At 42.3% G+C, this 17794-nt stretch overlaps 1 protein-coding gene across 1 annotated transcript; it reads left to right on the top strand.

The window, feature by feature from the left end:
- Window positions 1-9525: 9525 nt before the first annotated feature.
- trib2 (tribbles pseudokinase 2) lies at window positions 9526-17102 on the top strand. The gene is made up of 3 exons (XM_010773594.1): window positions 9526-10878; window positions 12283-12575; window positions 14883-17102. The coding sequence occupies exons 1-3, from the start codon at window positions 10609-10611 to the stop codon at window positions 15355-15357; spliced, it is 1038 nt and encodes a 345-aa protein (XP_010771896.1). The 5' UTR covers window positions 9526-10608; the 3' UTR covers window positions 15358-17102.
- The last annotated feature ends 692 nt before the right edge of the window (window positions 17103-17794 follow it).

The raw sequence follows: 17794 nt of genomic DNA, 5'->3' as shown, positions 1-17794 counted from the left end.
CATCATTTCCAGTTTTTTCTCTTGTAATTTAATTCAACATAAAGCAGAGATAAAAGATGCATCCAACATTTTTAAGGGATTGTTTTTAATTATGTTACAACAGCGGCGCTCATTTGCGGGTCACTTCTCAGCAGGAAATGGTTAGAATCTTCCAAGGCCGCAATAATTACATCATGCTTGTGTTATTTGCATCTGTGCGCCTGTTTTTGTGTGAGCATGTGTGTGCGAACCCAAAGAGAGGGAGGAGTAATTAGATTTGAGAGAAAGTGAAAATCAAATGAAAATGGAAATGCATCTTTGTGAATCTGTGGGTAAACAAAAACACAGGGGGGAGGTTTCTTTGCATCACCTTTCCTCAGTGTTTGCAGCATGACAGCTGTGTTTATTGCTACCAGAACATACTGATGACCCATGATGGGAACATTAGATGGTGGCTTTTGAAAACAAAAGCATCTAGTGGGAATGCAAGTGGGAAAAGCTATCTCTTATGCTTTTATTTGCCTGCACACACACATATACACACCTGTAAGGTCAGCGTATAAGCCCCGACTGTCCGAGTCAGCAGAAAGCCACGGCTAAGGTGCTACAGTGAGAAACTAACAGATGAGCTTTTCTCATCCTCCACACATTATCTCTCGATCTTTGCTCCACTTGCAGAGGTGTTCTGCTCTGAGGGGGAAAAGCCATCCTAGATACGATCTGTTACACATTATGCTCCACCCGCCTACACCCACCTGTCTCTGTATGATGTACCACATTAGACACGTACACAAAACAACAAGGGCCTATCTGGCAGATAATATAAAAGATTATGGTCATCTTTATCTCTGCATTCATCAGATGACTTTCAAGAGTCTTACTTTTTAACATTAAATGTAAACACTTTAGTTGCATAAGAAAAAAGAGGACAAATAATAGAAATAAGAGGGAAAAAAGAAAGAAATAATGAAAGCAAAATAAGAAATGTTAATTAATCAATTAATACAAAAATAGAATAACATAATATTTTTAAATAAGAATAAATAATATATACACACCCAAATAAATAAAACAATTGGATACACAGCAAAAAGGGAAACAAATAAATCTCTGTCTCTTTTGAGCGTTTTATCCATTTCTAAATTAGCCATCATTTTCAAAAATATAGTAAAAAAAGAAGAGTGAAAGAGAGCATGAGCATGCTCTGTACTGGCCTCTACGAATTATATGGTAATACACTCAGCCATTTGAGCCATAATAGTATGCTAAACACACTGACCCTTGCCCGGCACTGATGCCACAGGCATGGTTTGTTTGACATGCCAGCCTCTGTTAGCCAGATATGGTAGAAACAGATCATTACTGTCATTGCTAATGCTGCTAATGTAGCTTAGTGTGACAGTAATCGCAGGTCCTTCACTCCTCCTTCTCCCTCTGTCCACCCGGCCTGTTTGTTTCTGTCAGGCTTGAGGCCATTTTGCCTGCAGTGAAGGCCTTTCGAGACGAAAGCCAATTATTATCCTAAGACCCGTATAAATATGTGAATGCACGGCATATTCAAAAGCAGTGCGGCAAACAGCCAACACGAGGATCTCTGAAACTGCGACAGGCAGGCATTCCCTTTGCGACTTTCATCATGTTACCATTCATATTTTTCAGACTAAATGATGCATGCTCCTTATCTGATATCCGCTGCCCTCGATCTAGGGTGGCCTAGATTCTCAGTTCATGACAACTTCCATGTTGGGATTTAACGGCACAAAAAGCGGGTCTCTTCCTATTTAGATTTGTCTTGAAGGGGATGTAAACAGGAGGGAGACAGCTCTGTTTGTTTGAACTGATTGGCATGCAGCAGTTATCCCCACTGCCTTCAACAAGGGGTTGTCTGACACCAACAGTATATTGAGTGATTGCACAGAAGTTGGAATTCAAAGCAGCCCTACGTGTGTGTGTGTGTGTGTGTGTGTGTGTGTGTGTGTGTGTGTGTGTGTGTGTGTGTGTGTGTGTGTGTGTGTGTGTGTGTGTGTGTGTGTGTGTGTGCGTGTGTGTGTGCCAGTGTAGGTACAAACAAAAGAGACTAGGCTTGTCACATGAGACAGAGCAGCAGGAAGTCGAGCTAAAGTGGTGAAGTACAGTAACAAGTGATGTCCTTGCCAACATTTTGTCATCGTCTACTTCACTGCTGTATCGCACCTCTGTTTCCCCTGCTTTTACATGTTGTACGTGACTCAAACTGGCTGATTGTTCGACGCAGTACAAGCATTAAAATCATCAAACAGTGGTTTATTATTCCTCTGAAATTGAAAAGAGAAGCTGCTGCCTTGCTCCAATGGATTTCATTTGTATATTGTAAACCCCGTTTCGGAAGCTGTTCCAAGCTATCAAGAAAAAACCTGGGAGAAACGCTGTTGCATATGAAATGAATACAGGATAATGAAGCGGTAATTCACTTTAGATGATGGAAATGGCAGTAAGCCGTCCATAATCATGCTGTGATGGAGTTGTGTGACTACAACATGATGCATGGTATGGAGAAAGGGAAGTGAATCATGACTCCTTGCCATAATTTGCCTTTCCAAGCGGGCATGAAACGTACCTTTTGGCACAGAATGGCTCATAAACCGAGCAATGTGTTCTTTCCCAAGAGATTAGAGCACGGAGTCCCTTGTGTGTATTTCAGTGTGTGTGTTTGTGTTTATGTTTGCGGTCCTGTGCAAAAGCCCCTGGGAGATGAAGACAGGTTGCCATGGCAGCAGCTTGAATGTTGTTTTGCGTGGATGGCAGGGATGTGTGTGTCTTTTTGCGTGTGTGTGTTCTCGTGCAGAGGCCAGACAAGGACAGTGAGCTATCGTCATTTCATAGATTAAACAGGCTCTGAATCACAGAAAAAGGAGAGGTTTAAAGTGACCATCCATGAATATATCTCTTCAATGTTGCTGTCACATTCGATATTATAGCAGCCTGTACAGTCACAGAACACTAAATTGCTTTTATGAACTTCACATTGCGTCTTTTTATAAGGCATCTGTAAAGGTTGTATTGTAAATAACAGTTCACATCAGACTTAATTACTTACTACATTACATTTGTGTCGCATGCTATAGTGCATGTTGTACATTATTAATTAAGCCCTAATATCACACACAGTAAGTCAATATTGAGGCTGGAATATGGTAATTGTGTCAGGTTATACTGCTCCTAGTACTAGACTTCTGGTACTAGGATGGGTTAAAAGCAGAGAACAAATTTCACTGTGCGTGCTGTGTGCTCTGCATGTGTCACCATTAAAGAGGGTTTCATCCCTCCAATTCTGAAAAAAAATTCATAGCAAATGCCCATTTCGCAACAATGTCCTGGTATCTGGTAGTTGTCTACACATGCCCTGTATGGACAAAATAACAATAATTTGTTACAAAATGACACAGTTATGTAAAGACCTTATCTTTATTAAAGGGGACCTATCATGCAAAATGCACTTTTGTACGTCTTTTATACATGAATATGTGTCCCCGGTGTGTCAGGGAACTCACCAAGTGTCAGAAAACACAACCCTCTCTCTTTTCCTCTATACCCACATCTCTAAAAACGGGGCTGCAACGGAGCTGATATAGACTGATACAGATTTGAAATATCTCTGACGTCAGAAACGAGGAGCTCCGCCTATATGAGCAGCTCTCCACCTATCAGGAGAAGACAGCCATGGCCATTGCCATTTGAAAGCGCTGAAGACGCTGTAGTATATATGCCAGGCCTGTAGGTGGCGCTGTAGTCTGCCACAAAAGCAGCGAAGAAGACTTCTCAGATTCAGCCCTTGCAAAAACAGGAATGAGGCATGGCTAAAATGCAGGTATGGCCCTACAATATATTATTCAAATATAGCATGATAGGTCCACTAGGAAAGTTTGAGTAGTAGGAAGAGATAGTAGTAGGAAGAGATTTCTTAGAATTCAGTTTTCTGTATGATAAACAGAGCAAACATGTTTCCTTTTTTAAAACAAACTCCATGTTGTTCAGTTCATCTCCTTCTATTTTAAATAACTCTTTCATCATAATTTCACAAACCAGTAACAACCCTGAACTTCAGTATTGTGTTTGAATGGATATTAGGTAATTGGGTCTTGCACAGTTGATTGGATGATTGTTGTGTGTACTCTATTTTCTTCTGAAATGTCACCAATCCTTACCATGGTCTGATGGACAAGCTATGGAACACTAAAGAAAATATTTCTCTCCCATTCTGTGCATTCATTAGTTCGGAAAAAGTGTGCAAGCTAACATTATATACAGCATGGGACAAAGTACAAACTATATTCCTAAAGAACCCAACATTTGTATATGTTTTCGAGCTCTGGGTGGGACCTCAAGGTAGTAAACGTGTTGTCCCTGGCATTTCATTTCATAAAGTGCTTAAGTGGTACATACAGTAATGCCAAACAAAGTTGCAATTCACAAATGACCACAAATGACTTCCCACACAGTGAAACTCAAGCCTTTGGTTCTCAACAAGTGCCCACTTTTACCCGACTGGTAATCCAGCGTTGCTTAAGAGAAGCCTTGTGATAAGCCCCTGGGCTTTGTGGCTCTGCCTGCACATCTGTTCTGACTGTATGAGTCTGTGTGTTTCAGCCTCTTATCATCAAGTTCACTTCTTTGTAAACTCTGCAATACACCTGAGCTGCTGGCGACAGTATGAGGAAAACCACAGAAGAAGAATCTAACTTGACATCAAAAACAACCTTCTCTGATGCAATGATGCAATGGGGATCACCACTGAGCCACCAGGTGTTTTTTAGTTTAACAAGATGTGTTACTCTACATGGTTGAATAATCAGAACACTGCCAAAAACACACCCTGACAATTAGTGAAATGAACATCTAGATAATCCAATAACATATTATTGAAACCATAAACAATGTTTTACGAAGCATTACGACAAGCTGTAATATTGTTTAGGGGTGTAAGAAAATATCAATGCACAATGTTTTGTGAACACTTTCCTTTTTTATTTAAAAGTGTAAATCCAAAAATTGCTGAAGAAAGTTGTTATAAATTTTTTAACCCGATTGTTAATCTATCTTCAAACATTTGTCTCTTCCAATCCAACATAATAATGTAAACTAAGACAGGAAGTAGCATAACGTTGTTGTGTTCTTTATACTATGACAGTTTATCACCTTGCCTACAGTATCACATATATCTATAACACAATGTATTTAACTGTAACCCTTGTATCTTAAACTATTGCCAGATGTATTGCCAATACACGTTCCTATTGTTTACTGAGTGCATTTTCCTTTCGATGGTAGGACTCTCCCGCAAATCGTGGAGAGTTGGCTGACTCACCAGTAGCAAATTCAGCATAATCTTGTCGTCTTTTCCTTGCATCTCCAAAATGTCAAGTGTTGGAATTGGAATTGGAATAGATCTGCCTGTTTTTTACTGTGACGCCTTTGGCACTTGCATGCAGGTGTCACAGCGCCAGGAAATATTTCCTGCATATGCAAGACGATATCATCTGTCTGACAGCAGAGAGGAAACACAAATCAAAACACGGGAGATGTTGTATTTCCGGAGATATTCTTCCATTTTCCTGGCAGTTTTGACTGCTTGATTCCTTATTCATCAGTCACATAACCAAATACATACTGCCTATTGCAACAGTGTCGTAATGTCTAACAGTCAGCAATTAAGCTTTGAAGAAATGTATATTATTGTCATCTAAACCTATGATAAATGAGAAGACAGGGAAAAGCATTTCCGCTTTGCAGCTCAGCCATTTGGTAGCTGCTAAAGCTGTGCGATTTCACTTCTGCAGCTCCAATGTATGACTATTATTAACTTCTCCACTTATGAGCGAGTGAGTCACCCTGTCCAGTTAAAGAGCTGCCACAAGGCCTCACTCAGCTCAGCTGTCTGACTTCATGAAGGAGATATCCAAGCCAGTGACGCCAATCCTGTCTCCCCCTCAATCCAAGATCCTTCCTCTCCGCTTGGAGGAGGTCTTGTCTGCGTGACCTGCCACTCACAGCCACTCACACTTCCTGCTGCCTCGGAAAAGGGTAATCAGAAAAAATGTCTCCTCTTCGGGCAGTACATCCTGCGATCGTCAGCACAGGACATTTTTGATTTGCCTAATGTAGCAGGTCGTACACTCATGTTGGTCAGAAGCCAAGAGGTGGAATAAAGGTCAAGGGAAGTGCCAGTGTTTATTTGATCTGCTGAATGATCCTCTTGGGTTTACCCTGGTGCTGACTGGACACGTTTTTAAAGCAATGTGTTCATTAATTTGCACTCACGCATTTCCTGTACTGCCCTAAGTAGACAAAACGTGTACAAGGCTAAAGTAATGTGAAGGGGTCACAGCGAAGTTGTACAAAATCTTTCCATTGACATTCAGCTTTTTCTGGGATTAAATATTAAAATATAGTTGGACAAACCTTCTATGTAGTGCATAACAGAGTTTTAAGGGTCTTCCTTGTCTTTGTTCTTTGAAGAGATGATAACACCTGAGTGGTAAATGCAACAATCATAGAAAAATAACAATATGTATTTTCACAACTACCAAGGACAGCATTCATTTTGCATAACATGTGATTTCAATGGGTTGATCTGATTTAACTTGAAACTAAAATCAGCCTTTCAGTTTTAGTTGCATTTCTTTTTTATGATTGCAAGTCTGTGCCTACTATACCAAGTTAATTATGCGGAAAGAATGGGAATACATTTGAGTGTCGTCATCTCCCTCCCTCCTCCATTTTGTCTCTTCCTCTCTTTCCCTCACACATTAAAAACAGGCCTTAGGTCCCAAAGCATCATGAAGGGCAGAATGTGGCACATGTACCCATACCCAAAATAACTTTAAATTGAGGGGTACTGCAGCTGTCGCTCTGTACCAACGCGCTCATTACGGGTCATAGATGGAATGAGTATCATGGGAATTTGTTTAATTCTCAACAGTAAATATAAAAATAAACCTAAAGAATCCATGGGAGCAGGAGTCTGCTGTCAAAACAATGCTAAGAATACCTCAACTTAATGTGAGCACTTTCATTATAACTCTGTGTTTGTGAAAAATCTTTGCCTTACATGGTTTGACTTGGTACCCTTTACTCCCACACATTTCTGTACAACTGTGTATTAAACATGTTGTTCTGCTCCCTAGCTCTCACAAAGTATGTCCCCTGTTTTCTAAATTTGACGTTGAGGAGGAGCAACACTTTGTGTCACTTCCCCTCTATCCTCCTTCTTCTACTTTTACTCTTACCACTCGTCACGTTCCTGCCAGCTTCTCCATCCTCCATCCCCCTGCCTCGTTCTCCCTCACATCGTCTCCTCTCACTCTCACTGAATGATCTCATTCCTCCTATGCCTCTGCATCTTCACTCCTCGCGCATGATCAACTTTTCTCAGTGGAAGTTACCCGCTGGGTGTGGATGTGACAGTTCTGATTCTTGCTGGTGTCAACATGAGCTGGCTAGCTGTGTTGCTATGTGACAGTGTGAAATTGGCTATTTCAATGCACAACGCAAGGAAAATAGCTCTAATTTGAGTGGGTTTTCATGATGCATTCTAAGAAATGTCATTGAATTGCAACCACACATTCCTCTGGTGGATTTGAATCCTTAGGCCTTCCTGTAACGTCAACATTACAGGGGAAACTGACCTTAGATCATTCCCTGCAGGGCAACACAGCCATATTAGGAAGTTGGTGAGTAACCGCGCTCCAGGGATTTAGAGATGCTCACCCGTCCTCATTGACCTCTGTAGCTTCCAGGACACATCCTGCTTCAGTGGTATACAGAAGCTCTCGCTGGAAGACACCGTGGGGCAGCCTGCCGTTACTCCTCGGCATGTAGGCGTGTCTGGAGAGCTGATGAGCCTCAATGGATTTTCTCGAGTGCTGCTCTCTACTGTGCATGAGTCACACAGTGTGTATCGGAATGGGGGCAAAGGGAATCTTTAGGGATTATTATTCTCATTCATGCACAGCTGTGGTTCACGCTTAACGGAATCCCTATCTGGGGTTAGAGCGATGGGTACATTTGGATGTGCTGTCATAAAGCAGAAATGTGCTATAGTGAAATATGAATAAATCAACACGTTTATCCAAGATGTAACCTGCAAAAAGTCCATCATTCAGCCGCATGTTGATATTGTTCGGTGAGACAAAAGAAAAGCTGTTCTGTGGGGAAGAATGTTCCAGCGTTGTAACAAGGAATAAAGTGGGTGGCTCGCAGAGATTATATCACAGATCCCAGACACATACATACACACAATCTTGAGGACTGCGATATATATAAAAGCTTGTGGGTGAAGCCACATTCTGAAACTGTAAACCACCGTTTCTGAGATGAGAGGCCTCTGTGTGATGCATTTCCATGTTGCGGGGGTTTATTCAGGCAGAGAGCGAGAAACACACATTTAGAATAGTGCATGTTTGTGTGAGTGTGTGTGTTTGCTGCTACTGCCTGCAAGCAGGGGAATAAAGGTTAAATGGAACACTTCTGTCAGTGTCCAGCATCCAGCTGCAAGCATTCCTCTCACCGCCCTGGATTCGTATATGGAATTGCACAATCCTGCTGTCACACCCCCTGGTAATCTAGGAAGAACAATGAATAATGAACCTCATCCAACCTTCTCTTTATAATATATTATGTGGGCACAATTCTGCAAGACAGGGATTTGTTACACGCGAAGTATCTAAAGCACACAGCCCTGTGCCAGCTTTTAATATAATTCTGTGGCCAAGACTTTTTATTCCACACTTGGCAAATATATGGAATACAATCCCATATCACAGCAAAGCTCATACTTTGCTTTTACATATTTTTAAAAAATCATATAAGCTTTTTTTCTCAAGGACAAAGACTGCACTGATTATTGTCATCACATTCTTAGTCCTTTTGTTTTATTATTGCCATCATGTATTTCATGCTCCTACTGTGTATTGAAGGCTTATTTTTAATGCATAATTATATTCTATCATAATGCATAGTTTTGGTATATTTGTTGCAATTTTGCTTACATATCCTCGCAGTGCAATAGCTCATCACTGAATGACATCAGTAGCATATGTTATAACATTGTTTGCTGCATTTATTTGTACAGCTAACCTTTAGTATTTTCATCTCATGACACCTTAATGAATGGTATGAATGCAAATGCACATCAGTATTATTACTGTGTGCTTTTGTGAGAGTGGGATCCCCCTTGCTTTCCCTTGAATGACATTTCAGGAGGAAACACATTTGTAACACAGCACGTACAGTAGCTATACCCTCACCCACACCCCATCCAATTTACCAGGGCGCGATGCATTTAGATTTATGGGGGGTGTAGCCACACTATGGTTCTCACATGACTGCACTGCATTATAACTCAGCTTGTGAGCCAATGGGGTTTCGATGATGGAGTGACGTCAGGAGGCGGGTCGGTGTGTGTGTGTGTGTGTGTGTGTGTGTGTGTGTGTGTGTGTGTGTGTGTGTGTGTGTGTGTGTGTGTGTGTGTGTGTGTGTGTGTGTGTGTGTGTGTGGGTGGAAGGAACCCCCCCCCTCCGCCAGGCAGGCAGGCTACTCTCTCACTCTGTACAGGCGCAGTGTGTGAAGTGTGTGCTGCTCCGCTGGCCTCCCTCCGCACTGAATGGACTAGATTCCCAACCACGTAAGAACACAGCGGCAGCACGGGAGAGAGGATGTCCTGCTGAACCAAGGGATAGGCCTGGGAAAGTCGGCCGGCCGTCCCTTCCTTCCTCACAGCAAGCTTACAGCAGCAGACATAAAGCACAGACGACACTTTTCTTCCACAGGACTAGACCCAGAGAAACAGAGGGGACGTCGACTCCCGCACACAAAGAGCTACAGTTTTTTTTCCGGATGGGGTTTGCTCCTTCTGTGATAGGTGACAATTGCCGTGCATGGATATGATCCTGGGGAACAAGGCCGTGCACTAACTTGGTACTAGTTAGCAAAGGAAGCTAACCAGTTAGCTCTGCACCTGCTAGCCATCATTTGACTGTCAGATCTCGGCTAAATACAGCACCTATATATAGCTTGCATTGTATTTTTGCGTGTGCATTTTTTCCCGTGCCTCAAAGCTGTATCCAACACATTGTTTCTGTTTTATGAAACGTGCCATACCATTAACCGGCAAGATAAGCTAGCAAACAAGCTGTGGGGTAACTTAGCACCCTTCATTCATTGTAAAATCTGACTTTGGTAGCCTTTGTTGCAGTCTCGCCGTGCCTGCTAGCACTGCTAACGTTAATGAAATTGCAGCAGGTTTGTTCAAAGGGTTTACAGTCGACTTGGTGCAGATATTCTGTCATTTTAGCCTGGCCTTATCTCTTCAATGGAAAACAAAGGACGACAAATGAACAGTTGAACTCTGCAAAAAAAATATACTGACCTCTTTTTTGTTGTGCGAAAACCAACCGGCTTCTCCTGTTGCTAGTCTGCAACGTTCCCTAACAACAAGGAGCAATTACATTTTCAACTGTATTCAAGATTTCCTGAAGTACCTCCCGATTTGTGTTATTGCACTGAGTTTACAGCAAAGTGGTGCCGTACTCGAAGAGGAGAAGAACAAGGAGGAAGGCCCCCGGATCTGTGGAGGTATCACACTTATTCCTCATGAACATACAGAGGTCAAATCCAATTAACATTTCACGTTATGGGAGATCGCGGCATAAATCGCATGATTTCGAAGATTTGACTTGTTTAAGGACTACAGAGTCGCACCAGAGTTTCAGTCCTAACCTCGGGTCCCCCAGCCCGCCGGAGACCCCGGACTCCTCGCACTGTATCTCCCGCATCGGGGACTACCTTTTGTTGGAGCCACTGGAGGGAGACCACGTTTTCAGAGCCGCCCACCTGCACAGCGGGGAAGAGCTCGTATGTAAGGTTAGTACCGTAATCAACATGGTTGACGTATCCTACCAAAATAGCCCGAGAGTATTTTCAGTACCGTTGTTCAAGCAGGGGGTTTGCAATGCCGAAAAACAGCATTTTCAGGACAAATTCAAGTGTTCCTACAGGTTTTACTCCTTTGCATTCATTGTCACATTAATTTATTTATTTCAATAGTCCCCATTCCCAACATGTAATGAACATACTCTGCAGAGAAATGGCTTAGTTGGTGTCAATGGATTTGCTATTGCAGCAAGTCCACACCCTGAACTTTTTAATAATTCCTTGAATTGTAAATAGAGAGCTGGCAGAGCAGCCTAATGGAAAAAGTGAATGGGGCGAGCTGCGTGGTTTGGATTGCATGATGTAACGTTGACAAAGGAGTGAGTAACCACGCACACACTCCTCTCTCCGTGCTATTCTCGCTTACCCATGGCGTCTCTTTTATAGTGCAATGCTGTAATCGTATTGTTTCACCCTTGGTTTTATATTCGGTGGTTGAGCATAGTCGTATTGCACAAATATTAGTGGGATTGTAATCTTTCGAGGACAGCTGTGCTGAGAGAAAAGCACACGGTGTTAGGGAACTTTGCAAGTTCAGCCAGCTGCTTTGATTGGCTCTGGCATTGACCCTCTAACAATGAGAAATACACCACTTTCCCTCAAGGTTAAGGACAACCTTAAAGCTTGCCCTCAACACATTTATAGCCCATATTGACATTGGTGTATTACTGATTATGAGGATGATTATAAGGGCAGTGGGGTTGTCCCTGAGGTACATTCCGGCTTAAGCAGGCTTAAGTGAATTAGAGACGATGGTTACATGCACCATTGGACTCATAAGGTATGACATATCCAATAACCCGTACCTTTTGACTTAAGGAACGAGATAACGTTTCGTCATAGCAATAACAAATTAATGGCCTTTGGCACAGCCTGTAAGCTAACTGCCTTTTGACCTCATCTCCCTTACAATACAGCAGCGATCAATCCCCACTCCCAGGATTGATCTCTCCTTCCAAGCAGGAAGCTCAGGTCACAGCTTCAGATCTTGAGAGCTGTGGGGTGTTTTTTTTTTATTGAGTGTGAGCAGAGGAGCAGTATCACCTGAACTGGTGGTGCTGAGAGTCAATGGGGGGTTACCATGGAAACAAAAGAGACACTGCAACCCCCTGGCTGCAGAACAATACCATTCACTAACATGATGCTTTCACTTTGCCTCTGTGCAACCTGACTCCCTCTGCTAAAACAGTAAACACAAGTTTTGCGTCATCCAAATGTGGTAAATAGACTACAAAAACAAGCACCTAATGAGACTGTAGCACCCTACATTAAACTAAAATCAATCTTTGCTATGTAGACTGTAAGTATAAATGTGTTCCTCTCTTATATTTGCAGGTTTTTGACATTGGCCGATACCAGGAGTCGCTGGCGGCCTACTTTGCTCTGGGCCAGCACCAGCACATTAACCAAATCCTGGAGATCTTGCTCGGGGAGACTCGAGCCTATGTGTTCTTCGAGAGAAGCTATGGCGACATGCACTCTTTCGTCCGCACCTGCAAGAAGTTGCGGGAGGACGAAGCTGCAAGACTGTTCTATCAGATAGCCTCGGCTGTGGCACATTGCCACGACAACGGACTGGTCCTCCGCGACCTCAAGCTGAGGAAGTTTGTCTTCAAGAATGAGGACAGGTGAGTTCTGCAGAACCCGTATTTTCCGTTGCACATCGACTAGCCACTGTTTACTTTGGAATCTTTTCTTGCCTAACATGTTGTATGTGATGTAACTACATAATGTGACCGTGTCAGTATTATCTGTGCCATGTCTCCGCTTACACAGAGGATACTGTAAACTGAGACGATACAAGACTGGCATGCCTCTCCCAGATGTTATGCAGAGTACAGGAAACATAAGCCCTCCTGTCTAGGAGCTATTTTCGTATGTTAAGTAGTGAATGACACATATACAGTATATATGGCATATGGGATCACACCTGGGAGGATAATAGCAGTGCATTTATTCCAACAAGGACAGATCGGTTAGCAGGACTGGCTTTTTTGCATGACAGTCGACCAATGAAATTAAGCTTTTTCCACTGCTACAGTTCTGTATTCATCTGCAGGAGAAATCTGTAGAAACTCACCTGTACAACACAACACTACTGACCTCTGGTGGCAGCATTTGAGAACTACATGCTTAAAATCCAGGCATCTGTTGCCACAGCAACCTGAGATTTGATTAACTTTATACTTTATCTTTTATTTTTAGTAAATGTTTCTCAGACTTTGCTTTACAGTCTCAATTCTAACGCTAAAGTTTTCTTCAAACTTCTTCAAAGTCAGTTCTGAGCCATGGCTGAGGCGCAGACTACACTTGATGCCCTCTATTTTAATGTGTGACGTCATACTTTGGCACTAACTGTGGAAAAAGGAAGATGAGCCGTCCCGCATATTCAGTCCAATGACCTTGAATGTCACATCTAGACTGCTCATGAGCAGAGCTGGGATGCCAGACTCTCCCCTCCCATCAGATGATTAATGCCGGGTGAATATTAAGAGTGATAGTGCAGGGCAGTATTGAGTCACATTTACTATATGGCCTGTCAAGAATCCTCTTACACCTTTTACCTTTTCAGACCTCCTGGCTCAGTGAACCTTTTTTTTAAGAGACCTAAGATCACTCTGGCTTGAGCCCAAGTGTGTGCTAAAAGGCGATAGTGAATGCAAGGAGAAGGAAAGGAACAAGACCAGACTTATAATGATACCTGAGTAGCTCCTTCAGTGTGTCCTAGTTCCCTGACTCAATTTTGTTATACCGCTGTTGGCCTTTGACCAAACAGCTGCCTGTTTAAAGGGCATCGGTCAAAGATTGGAATCCAACACAGCTACTTTAACAGTCACTGTTGATAAGCATCTCCTACAGCAAGCTTATGAGACATGTTACTACCAGCATGCATTGAGCTTGCTTGAATAAATACAATTAGCTTCTCTTAAAAGTCTTTCTTTGTATTTCTAAGCCCTCTACACTGTAATTAAAGGTTTGCGCTTATCCTCAAAATAAGTGTTTATATGCTGTATTTAAAAAAATATATATTGCAGAGGAACAATGGGCCATTGGCACAAATAAACTGATTAGAAAATGTGAAACTGCCTATTAATGAAAGCAAATTACTTTGACTGCCAATGATCCAGTGTGTGGGCTAATGGGACGGTGTATGCATGCACATGTCGCAGATGGCAACACTTTCTGGAATATGTCAGAGCCAGTGCTTGTTGGTTTCCATTATTCTAGTAGCTCCCAGTCGATACTATCACAAACGCTGCCTCTTTGTCTGTCATGTCTCGGGGACCTCGCATGCAGATGGCAGCGTTTGCTCAGCCCCACAAGTGTCTCTTACCATGAATGTGGAACATTTTCTTGCCTGAGACTCTTCAGATTCTACAGTGAACTCTTCTAAACAACCAGCCATTATTATCAGCACTCAAGGGTATCATAGCTGGTATTGTGGGGTTTGGAGAAGAGCACAAATAGATGCTATTTTTCAGTGGAAAGAGCAGGAGAAAAAAAACCCACATTATCAGATCCTTGACATTGAGCCAAACTGTTCTATGCATGCATCTTAAGACGATTGGTCACCCGTAATTGTTTTTCTTTTGGATTGTGGAGGTCTTTTAGAAAGCCCATTTGTACATCAATGCTTTTTGCATGGGCTTTTATCTGAGTGAAAGGAAATGTCAAACTTAAGCCTTGAGCATTATGTGCTCTAGTTTCTCTGATATCCAAGAGCAATGGATATTAAACTCCTAAGATGCCCATCTGAGCAAATTATCCCCACTTGAGTGTCTTCTGTATTTAATTCTCTGTTAGTTGGCATCCAAAAGATTGAACCTTTGGTGATAATTACCTCTTAATAAAATTCAGATTAACAGACCCTTGTGTGTCCATTCTTGGTTTAGGCGATATCCTTATGTTTTTCTGCGTTTTGTTTGTGTTTCCAGAAGCCTCGTGAAGCTGGAGAGCCTTGAGGACACTTATATCCTGGACGGTCATGATGACTCCTTGTCAGACAAACATGGCTGCCCTGCCTATGTCAGTCCCGAGATCCTCAACGCCAACGGCAGCTATTCGGGAAAGGCAGCTGACGTCTGGAGCCTGGGCGTCATGCTTTACACCATCCTTGTGGGGCGCTACCCTTTCCACGACGTTGAGCCCGGCTCTCTGTTCAGCAAAATCCGCAGGGGCCACTTCAACATCCCTGAAACGCTCACACCCAAGGCCAAGTGTCTGATCCGTTCCATCCTCCGCCGGGAACCCGCAGAGCGCCTCACCTCTCGGGAGATCTTGGAGCACCCTTGGTTCACCTCCTCCGGAGCACTAGGGGGCCCCGCAGTGCCCGGCAGAGGGGAGCGGGAGCAGGAGCAGATGGTGCCTGAGGTGAACATGGAACAGGAGCTGGAGCAGTTCTTCAGCTGAGCGACAAAAACCAAGCACAAATGGGACGACTCCGCCACGGCCGGCTCGCCACGCTCACAGCAGAGCCAAAAAAAAACGTAGATTAGAGATTAATAGATGAACATTTGTCACTCGTAATAAAGGTGTTTCCATCCTGTTTCCCTTTTTCCACCATTTCATGGAAAACCTTGAGCCTGGCATGACAAATGGCATCTATACGTCACCTGGCGATGCGCCTCCCGCTCGGGGAGGCTGCCGCCAGACATGCAAGTTGCAAACAATGTAGCAAAAGTTCTTCTCTTTTTTTTGGATCTGTTTGATTTAATGTGGTGCTCATAAAAGTAGACACATTCTCCATTTTTGACACTATGGAAAGCATGAAGGGACACAGGAGACCAAGGAGAACAATTCAAAATGAACTGACAGTGCAACACCACACTTTTTCATACAAATTCTGCTTGGTTTTTCGTCATAGCTTCAGGTGGTACCAATTTAAAATGAAGGCCCAGGGTCAGTAATCACAAATCCAACGTGTTGTTAAACAAATTATGACCCGGGACCGATGGATGAAAAAATTGAGCATCTTAAGCTGTTTCTTATCATCAACATGTTTGACATTGTCTTTGTTTCATGCTTAACTTTTTGTTTTGTCATCTAATTTTTCTCAAATTTAAATGATCGATTATTCTAACATCACTAAACTCCTTGAAGGCCTTGTTTTCAGTCATTTGTATGTTTTCTGCTTCCTCAGTCTCTTATGCCTTTACCACGCTTCATTCACCACCACATTTCTTTTATTTTCCTTTACATTTATTTGTGTTAAAGCTATTCCACTCTGTCGTTACTGCTGCTTAACTGTCACTCCCTTAACTTCAATCTTAAAACTGTTTTGTCTCGGTGAACCTCCAAACACGGCATCGTGCATTTGAATGGACGACTCTTCAAAATTAGCTTCCTCTTATTTAAATCCATTCTTCAGTTGTAGGAACGAGAACGTAACATTTATTTAAATTGTAACAGCTATATATATATATTATATATAAATAAATATAAATATATATATTTAAAAGTACATTGCAGGGTTTTTCTTTATTCAGAGATTCCTTTTTCATGTATGATGTAGGCAATATCTCGACACAGGACAGGAGAGGGAAATGTCAGTCCGAAGTTTTTGGAATACACAATTTCTTCTGTGCCAGTATTCCGCTGCCCCCGACAAGCCCATGCCACCCGATCTCTCTAATTTCTTTATTAAAACTTGACAGGAGATATTCAGTGATAGTAATGCTATGACGTGTTCACTACCAGGACCCCATGTTAGTTTTCTACTGCCTGCGTAGGTTCTTTGAAAGGCTCATGCTCGGAATGGGTACCAGTGGACATGTTTTGTCGTATCTCAATGTTACTTGAATTTGTGTTTTTATCTAGTCTTTGGCATGTGCCCCCATGAATGCTATAGCCTGCCTAGCAGGGGGGGAAGGGGTGGGGGGAGGAGGGTGTTTGTTTTTTAAGAAAAGTTAAAGTGAATGAAAATACTCAATTTGCTACTTTTCTGAGTTTGCTTTTCAATAAAAAAGGAAAACCTTTTTGCTTTTCATTGTTTTTGTAGACTGAGCTACCTTTTTATTTAAGTTGGTGCTAATGTTAGTCCGTTTTGTTTCACGGAGGGGGGTGGTGCATGGTGGGATATCTGCCTCAGATGTTCTGATTGTATCGTAACAGATTCTGGTGTTTTGTCCAAAATTATTCAGTAAATAAATCGTGAACTGCTATTTGACTTTGTTGTTCTTTTCCGATACACTTGAGCCCATTATATAACCTCACATTTTTGATTACATTTCATTTTACAATCCTCATGTTACAAATAAATCTTAAATCAAACTGACATCTCAGTGGTATAATCTGTAAAATACATCTGACGGTTTATCAAAGGACTCTTTCCTCATATTGGATTAGAAAAAAGAAAGACGTCCATTTGTCCTCAAGCTACATCTAAGTAATTCCAGCTCTGGGGATGTGGAGATTTTGCAGTACATTTCATACATTCATGTATTAAATACCAATTATATTTCTTCTTCCAGTACACTCCCAGCCAGTGTGCCCTAACAAAAGCACTTCCCAGTTCATCATCAGATTGCAATCATGAACAGAACTTGAATGGTTTCTCAATGAGCGAGGAGAAAGGGGCTTTTGCTCTGTCAGACCCACTTCATCTAAGTGATTGCACAAATGAGGCACTAAGGAAAAGCTCTCATAATAATTTTCCTGGTGGCACCCTCATGAGAGACCCTCAACTACACTCTTTTGTGTTTCTGTTCACTATGACAACATTGAAGCTTTGTAAGGCTAGCTGACAGTCTCTACTGACCTCATCCTGTCTTTGAGGAAGAAAATCACTTCAATTTGTTCATACACGTGTATGTGGACCAACATCTGGGTGTGTGTGTGTGTGTGTGTG

The sequence above is a fragment of the Notothenia coriiceps genome, unplaced genomic scaffold, assembly GCF_000735185.1.
Source record: "Notothenia coriiceps isolate Sejong01 unplaced genomic scaffold, NC01 NC01_scaffold00000339, whole genome shotgun sequence".
Lineage (NCBI taxonomy): Eukaryota > Metazoa > Chordata > Actinopteri > Perciformes > Nototheniidae > Notothenia > Notothenia coriiceps.
The sequence above is the reverse complement of the archived record's forward strand: the minus strand, read 5'-3'. Positions and strand labels throughout refer to the sequence as shown.